The 8,431-nt window shown below is 56.1% G+C and overlaps 1 protein-coding gene across 2 annotated transcripts in view; it reads left to right on the top strand.

Annotated features, from left to right (window-relative positions):
- The first annotated feature begins 6,189 nt into the window (after positions 1 to 6,189).
- The window catches only part of LTBP4 (latent transforming growth factor beta binding protein 4), a 25,978-nt gene continuing 23,736 nt past the window's right edge, over positions 6,190 to 8,431 (top strand). Inside the window, exons 1-3 of one of the 2 annotated variants that reach the window (XM_040252654.1) lie at positions 6,190 to 6,464; positions 6,621 to 6,759; positions 7,229 to 7,338. In XM_040252654.1, the coding sequence (XP_040108588.1) occupies positions 6,242 to 6,464; positions 6,621 to 6,759; positions 7,229 to 7,338 (472 nt within the window). In that variant the 5' untranslated portion in view covers positions 6,190 to 6,241. The remainder of the gene's footprint in view (positions 6,465 to 6,620; positions 6,760 to 7,228; positions 7,339 to 8,431) is intronic. The other variant, XM_040252651.1, reaches the window with a different exon arrangement.

Below are 8,431 nucleotides of genomic sequence, written 5' to 3'. Positions count from 1 at the left end.
CTTTGGTTGCATTCTTAGAGGGCTTGGGGACCCCTAGGGAAAGGGTGAGAGAGATGCAGTACCCCATCAGGTCCCTGGCTGTAGATTCAGGGACATCTGTCCCTCTCAGTTTAAGTGAAGAAGGGGAAATGGTTTGCTCTCTGGCTTCAGGCATGGCTGGATCCAGGGCTCAGATACTCATCCAGAATGTCTTTCCATCCTTTGGCTCTGTTCTCCTCTGAGATCATTCTCAGTCAGCTTTTCCCTGCTCTGTGCCAAGATGACTCCGCATAGCTCCTTAGCAACTTTTTCTCTCTGTTGTTCAGTCTCCAAGACATGTCCAGCTCTTCATGACCCCATGGACCGCAGCACGCCAGGCTTCCCTGTCCCTCAGCATCTCCCAGAGTGTGCCCAAGCTCATGTCCATTGAATCTGTGATGCTATCCAACCATCTCATCCTGTGTCACCCTCTTCTCCTTCTGCCTTCAATCTTTCCCAGCATCAGGGTCTTTTCCAATGAGTTCGCTGTTCACATCAAGTGGCCAAAGTATTGGGGTTTCAGCTTCAGCATCAGTCCTTCCAGTGAGTATTCAAGGTTGATTTCCTTTAAGATTGACTGGTTGGATGTCCTTGCTATCCAAGGGACTCTCAAGAGTCTTCTCCAGCACCACAGTTCAAAACCATCAATTCTGCAGCACTCAACCTTCGTTGTGATCCAGCTCTCATATCCATACATGATGACTGTCATGTCTCTTTGTAGCAGCAAAATCACAGGATTGATCCTCACTGGCTTAAACTGAATCGGCTGGCCATTCCTGAAGCAATCATTGTGTCCTTCCAGGGATCATGTACCCTCACAAGCCAGGCAGTGAGGTCAGCCCCATGCTGACAGAGTGAAGGAAGAGTTCCTTAAAGGTGAATCAGGATACTATTACCACATACGGGGATGAATAGGTACAGGCTGGCAGAAACACAGCTGTCGGCTAGGTGACATTTGTGCCCCAAATCTCACCGCTGCAAACACCTTGCCCATCCATATCCCCGGCTGCCCAGTTTTTGCCCCTCTCTTGCTCACAACAGAGAAGGTGTGTAGGATGGCATCAGCTCGCCTCAGCCTTGAGGTTTTCCTCTAGATAATACCTATTCCTCTGGCAGCTAGCTCCTCAGGAAATTTCCTGTTTTCTGCATCTTTTCCTTGGGTCAATGAAAAAAAGAGAAAGTGGGTCAACTAAGAACAAGGGATTTTAGAGTGTGCTAGTTCTAGAATTCCAGAGTTTCTGGGATGCCAGAACTGTAACTTGGCAGAATGTTAGGAGATCTAGAACACAGGAATATTCTGTAGTGTTAGTGGATGAACAATAATAGGCTTCTCCCCTGCCTATCAAAGAATGCAGACTGCAGAAGTTTCTGAGAAACAACCTGGGAATTTGATGATTCTAGAACAGAAGAGTGTTCTAGAATGCCTATCCCAGTAGGGATGTTTTACAAGCCAGAGATTCTAGAATGCTGAGAATTGTAGGACACAGAAAAGAATCTGGATTACTAGGAAATATAGAGCATAGCGGTATTCTGGAATGTCAACCCTTTTGGATCACTAGAGGATTGCTTTGCATTCTAAGAAATCCATAATGTCAATGGGCTCTGGATTGCCAGAGGATCTAGAACATGAAGAGGAGCCCTAAAAGATGAGTGAGTCTAAAACATGAGTGTTCTGGAATGTCTGTGCTCTAGAATATGCGAGTATTTTGTGATGCTCATAGAGCTGGAATATTGAGATAGTTTTTTCCATGTCAGGGAATCCAGAACACTGTTTTGGGATACTAGTGATTCTAGAACTGAGGGTGAGAATGTCAGAAAATCTAGAATACTAAAGAGATTTGTTTATTTTTGTTTTTAATACCAAGGTAAAACCCTGTGTGTGAGCACATACAATGGAGGAAGCTTCTGGAATGCCAGGACTCTAGAACTCTGAGAGATTCTGAAGGATTGAGATCAGATTAGGATCTAGGGGTGACATAGAAACAATCCTGGGGGGTAGTAGCGCTGATAGGGAGGGACTGGGAGCTGGGAACTCCAAATTCTGGGGGGAGGGGAAGCCAAAGCCATCCCCGGAAGTTGCAGTGGTGAGCCAGAGGCTGTTGCCTAGCAACGAGCATTGAAGATGCCCTGAATCCCAAGCAGAAGGGAGAAATTTCGGCAGCGCCCCCAGCAAATGCTCCAGCTACAGGGTAGGAGATGGGGAGGGGGCAACGGGAGCAGGGCCACATCGTCCTGCAGGGCCATGTTAGCAGGGATCATGGGAGCCACACGAAGACAGGGACACAGCACGTTCAGTGGGCAGAGCCGGGCACTCCACCATTGAGCAGGGACAGCCCACGGACGTCCCTGAATGGGGCCTTAGTGCCATCATTACTGCTCCAAAAGGCTGTGTGTCCTGGACAGTGTGTGAGCCCAGACTTCTGGGTGGCAGTGTTGGGTGGAGACTGTGGGTGGCGGTGACGGTGTGCGTGTGGCTGTGTGAGTCAGCCTGTATGCCTCAAGGTAAGGAGGGAGGGTGAAGAGACCCCTTGTCCCCCTTGCATACCCCCTGGAAGAAGGAGCAGGAGTTGGGGATGAGGTCGAAGCTGAATTGATTGCTTTTAGTCTGGCGTCAGCCCTTTGGTCAGGCCTGGTACCCTGTGTGGGTGGAGCCAGGGATCTACTCAGGGTGGGGCTAAGGCTACAGAACTGGAAAGCTTAGGGTTTGGAATCCCTGGAGGGGCAACAAGAAGTGGGTAGGGTTTGGCACCCTAAGTGTGGGGCCTCAGCCTAATTCTTGTGGGAAAGGATTTGGTCTGAAACTCAGAGGAGAAGGGATGGGGAACTGGGGTTCAGGCTCTAAAGCGCTGATGCCTTTGGGAGAAGAGAGGGTTTTTAATTCCAAGAAAAGTGGAGCCTTGGATTTATAATGAAAGGACTGGGCTGGGCCCTCTGAGTTGGAGGGTTGTGATCAGGGCTTGGAGTCCCCTAAACCCACTAAAGTGGGAGCAGGTGGGACCTAAGGCCCCTTGTGGCTTGGTGCTCCCGGCGGTAGAGGTCCCTAGGAAGGGAGGGGACTGGAACTCTTTTGTTTCTTCTAATTTCAGTTAGTTTTGACTGTGCTGGGTCTTCATTGCTGCATGGGCTTTTCTCTAGTGAGGCACGGGATCTATACCTGCGACCTTCAGTGGTTGCAGCATATGGACACAGTGCTGCAGCTCCCAGACTCTAGAGCACAGGCTCAATAGTTGTGCTGCACGGGCTTCACTGCTCCGAGGCGTGTGGGATTTTCCTGGATCAGGGATCAAATCCGTGTCTCCTGCTTTGGCAGGCAAATTCTTTACCACTGAGCCACCAGGGAAGTCCCGGGACTAGAATTCTTTAAGGAGAAAAAGTCTGCAATTCTGGAAGTGGGCTGAGAATTTTTAAAGCTGAGAAAAATTTAGTTTTAAAAAATTCAGTCAGGGAAGTGGGTGTGGTACCCTCTGAGGGGGAGTGGACAGGGGTGCAAATAGGGGAGCAGAGCCAGGGGGAGCCCTCTAGAAAGGAAGCGGAGTCTGTGAATTAGGGGCCCAGCCATGGTCCTGTGAGAGGCAGAGGCTACAACCTTCCTAGGAACAAGCTATTGTTTATCAAGCCTGGAACCCCTGAAACACAGGGCCTTGAGAAGGGGCCAATCCTGTGGGAGGGTGTAGAGTCGTGGTACCGTCCGGGGGTGGGACCTGGAGCTCGGTACAGCATTAGAATCAGCCCCCGGAATCCTGAGTCTCTCGCGTGAGAAGTGGGCACCCGTGGGGTCTTCCGGAATCTACCCCCGTCGGGGAGCAAATTCTGATGGATTTCTCCGAGGACTGTGAGCCGAGAGATGAGGTCTTCCAGTGGGAGACTAGTTTAGGGGAACTGGGCTTCCCAGGTAAAAAATCTGCCTGCAAACCAGGAGATGCAGGAGACGCAGGTTCTACCCCTGGGTGGGGAAGATCCCCTGGAGGAGGCCATGGCAACCCACTCCAGTATTGTTGCCTGGAGAATCCCATGGACGGAGGAGCTTGGGGGGTTACAGTCCATAAAGTCTCACAGAGTCGGACACGACTGAAGCGAGTCAGCAAGCTTTCACGCCTACCACCTACGCATCGACTAAGAGGAGCCCCAGCAGGTCCACACTTGGGGCCTCTCCTTTAAGACAGGATTCACTGAGCCAGTACCCTCCTAAGGCACTGAAAATTCCGGGCCCCGGCGCCCCCCGCCCGGCACCTGTCCATGTAGCCCCTCCCCTGTCGTCTCCTGATTGGCCGTGTAGGCAGCGCCCCCTGGCGGCACTGGGCTCTGATTGGCGAGAAGTTCGCAGCCCGCGACTGGGATTGTGGAGAAAATGAGTCGGCCTCCGGCGGGGGCGGGAGGCGGGGCAGCGCCGAGCCGGACCCGCTGGACAGACGGGCCGCCTGGAGCGCGACTCCACGCCGGACACGATGCGGCTGCCTGGCCCCAGCGGCCGCCGCCCCCTCCTGCTGGTGCTGCTGCTGCCGCTCCTTGCAGCCGCCGCCACCGCCGCCTCCGCCGCCGGCCCCAGCCCCAGCCAGGCCGTCGAGGTCGCGGCGATCCCGGGCCGTCCGGCCGGGTAAGCCCCGCTGCGGCCCCTTCGTCCTTGTGCCCCCTCCACCCAATAAGTCTGGCGGTCCAGGAAGACCAGGACTTTCGGATTTAGGGGAACATGAGCCCACTGCTTCGTGATAGGGATAAAGAACCAGAGCTCTTGGATTTATTAGGGCCCTCTGTTTTGTCGGGGTTAGAATCCGAGGTGTATTGAGGTTCTGAGCGGAGGGACTCCCTGCCGGTGCGGTAGAGACAGATGTGGCTCCAGGGAATTCTAGAGTTTATTTGGAGCAGGGTCCCAGTTTATATAGGGATGGGGCTTTGGATTCTCCTAGGATGATAGATGGGTGGGGCCGAGCTGGGATGGGGTCCCCCAGGTTTCTGGGATGCTTAAGGAGGAAGAGTATGGGAGGTTATCAAGGCGCTTTAAGGAGGAGTTGAGACGTCCTGGTTTTCTGGGGTTTGGGAATGCTTGAATTAATTAATAGAGACCTTTTCCTATAAGACTTGGAGTTTGATGTTGATGGCGGAGGGGCTTGTGGGAAATTGTGCGGAGGTGGGGTCGGGGGGGGGGGCTCAGATTTCATGAGGGTTAAGGATGCTTTAGTTTCCTAGAATTAGAGGATTCCGGGCTTGAATGAGGTACCCATGATTTCGCGGCAAGAAATCCAGAATTTCATATAGATTTGGGAGTTATAGCCACTCTTCCTGTCTACGGGTGACGAGATCGGAGGAAACAGTCTGCCCAGCACCCCCACCCCCCGCCCTGCGGCCCAGCGCTCCGTTACAAAGGCCCCGGGCTCCGCTCCCGCCTCGGTCTCTGCGAATACGTTTAGTAACCCGAGCCGCTCCGGGGGCGGGGCTGGGAAGGGGTTAACCCGGAGAAAAGGCGGGAGGGAATGACGGCAGGATCGGGGGTCAGGGGGGCTCCCACCCGGGCCGCCCTCTTCCCTACCAGGCCCCACCCGTCTAAAAAGAGTCCATACTGCCGACGTCCCCTTCGCAGCATCCCGCGCTGCTCTTCTCTCCTGACCTGCGCGCGCGCCCACGGCCCTCGTCCCCCTTAGCTTGGGGATAATGGATTTGTCTGGGGGGCCCCTGGGTTGCGACGCACTTGCGCCCAAGCTGAGGGCTCCGCCAGCCAGAATCGGAGACCCTCCCGGCGTGGAGATTCTTCCCGAAGAACCACTCCTTCCTCGTGGTCAGGCGGGAACTGAGGCCCAAAGACCAGGAGACTCTGGCTCCAGGACACACAGCGTGGAAGGGCAGGAACGGGCTAGAACTCAGACTTCGGGATTCTCAGTGCTGGGCTGTGGCTCCTGTATCCCTGTCCACCTCTGCACTCCGCTGGACCCACAGTCAAAAGAGGACTTCCCTCCCCAGCCGATGAGGCCTGTGGACGTGGCGCCATCTTCCGGCAAACTGCGGGATGACGGCTGAGTCCAGGACAGGGACGTGCGGGGAGGGCCGGGTTCTAGATTCCCAAAGCCGGCTTGGAAGTGCGCTTAGAAATCCTCTCTGAGTCTCTCTCTTTTTCGAAAAAGATTTTAAAATGTCTTTTCCAATAATGCCTTACCAACAAACACTTCAGAAGGAAAATAAACGTGAGGTTGCTGTGACCTTTACCTAAACCAATTTGCCTCCCATTGTACAGATGGGGACACTGAGGCATCGAGCGAAGTGCCTCAAAGTGGTCGCATATCAACCCCAAGCACCCTCCATCCTTATCTTGGCTTCCGCTCCCCTGTCCCTCATCGCTTTCCTTTGGGGAGTTCTAGAATGCCAGGGGCTGAGTGACTTCCATCTCTCTATTCATAGTGTGCCTGCTTGTCGCTGCTGCCCAAGCCGATCGCCCAGGAGAAGCCGCTGCTTTAGAGGTGGGTTCTTGTAGGCGGGGTATAGGTTGGAGGGGAAAGATGGTAGAAGCAGAGGAGCTGGGGGTCCCTTCCTCATCCCTCACCCCAGCTGGAGAGCTGGATGAAAGAAGAACTCGGTTGCCTCCTTTTCCACTTAGTCCCTGGCTGTCTCTGAAGCCTCCTGCAGGGTCCGGAGCTGCCGGCCCGAAAAGTGTGCAGGCCCTCAGCGGTGCCTGGCTCCAGGGCCCCCAGAGCTGCCGAGCCCCAGCCCCAGCGTGAGGAAGAGACAGGTGTCCCTTAACTGGCAGCCACTGACGTGAGTGTGTGACCCTCTCCTGCTAGATGCTCCCAATCCCGCCATTTCCAGCACCTATCTCCCTGCTCCCTGGGTCTCCTTTTCCTTGCTCTCTCTTTCTACCAACTTGTGTCTGTTTCTATTTCTCCTTTTCTTGCCTATCGCTGTCTCTAGGTCTTTCCGTTTCTCTCTGTCTCCGTGTCCCTCTCTCTCTGTTGGTTCTTTGCGTCTGTCTCTTTCTCTTAGTTACCTGTCTCTTTCCTATCTTCTCTCTCTCTCCCTCCTTCATCCTGGTTTCTCCCACTGACTTTGTTCTTCCCAGCCTCTAAAGAATGTACCAGGCCTGATCCCCAGAAAGAGATGGAAGGGGGATGCAGAGCCTTCACTGGAAGACCTCCTGATGTAGGAGGTCCCTTCCAGCCGCGGGAGTTGGGGGGAGGGGGTCAGCCTAACCGCGGTGACAACTCCTTCTCTGCCCCCTCCCACCCAGGCTGCAGGAAGCCCGAGCCCTGCTGAGGCGACGGCGGCCCCGCGGGCCGGGGGCCCGGGCATTGCTGAGAAGGAGGCCCCCACAGCGCGCCCCTGCCGGCCAGTCCCAGGGTAAGAACATCCGCCCTTCCTCCTCCGGGTTGGGGGGCGGGGAGAAGGTGAAGGGGGATGGGGGGGTTCCGGGCCAGATAAAGCCGTCTGGTTCCCACGGTGCAGCCGCCGCCTAGCCGCCCCCCACTGTAGCTCAGCACCCCTCCCCAGGACTCAGCCCCCTCTAGGGACCCCGGCGTCCGGCTGCGAGAGGTGAGTCCGGGACAGGACTAGACGCGGGCCAGAGGCGCTGACCCGCGGGGGTGGGGCCAGGAAGCCAAGCGTCCGGGCTCCCCGCGGCCGAAGAGGGGGGCGCTGTCCCGGCAGAGAGCGCCCGAACTAGCCCAGACAACAAAAGCGATTGTGCGGGTTGGCGCCTGCCAGGTCACCGAATGCCCCAAATTGCGGGGCGGCTAGAGGCCAAAGGCCTCCCACTGCTCTCCCGACCCTCCTCCCCCACTCCTCCTGCTCCAGCTCTCAGTCCCTAAGCTAGCACACCCCCTAGTCTCCGCTACCCTCAAAAGTCTCCCTCCTGCTGTGGCCTTCAGCCCAGATGTGTCCCCTCCTCCCTAAAGTCTTCCAGATGTGGGCCTTCCGCCAGATGTGAGGACCCCCGCCCACCATCTTCCTCCACCGTTTCCCCTAATCCATTCTGACTTCTCCTCCCAGGTGTGAGGGTCCCGGTCAGATGTGACTGCGCCCTCAAGTGGGCCCCTCCTGCGTCCTGCCCACCAAGCAGACCCCCAATCACTTCGTGTGCCCAGGTGCACCGACCCTTCTCCTCCCCCACCCCAGATGTGCCACCTGGCTGCCCAGATGTGCCATGACAATCGCCTACCCAGATGAAGCCCCTGTCTCTGTGACTAAGGCGGGGACAGCCTTTAGCCTTCTCCCCAAATGCGGCCCCCACTGCTCTTTCCTCTTTAAAGACGCAGCCCGGTCTGGGGTGGGGTGTAGGGGGGACCGGCCCGCCCCCACCTGTTCCCTTCCCCGCCGCTCCCCTGCGGGCCCCATTCACTTGTTGATGCGGGGCGAGAGCAGAGGGAGCGCCCCCCCTCCCCGCTCCGAGTCTAGCGCCCAGCCTGCGCGCCTCTGGCTGCGCGCCCAGCCCCAT

This window comes from Oryx dammah, unplaced genomic scaffold (genome assembly GCF_014754425.2).
Source record: "Oryx dammah isolate SB20612 unplaced genomic scaffold, SCBI_Odam_1.1 HiC_scaffold_13, whole genome shotgun sequence".
NCBI lineage: Eukaryota > Metazoa > Chordata > Mammalia > Artiodactyla > Bovidae > Oryx > Oryx dammah.
This window is presented reverse-complemented; position numbering and strand designations above follow the sequence as displayed.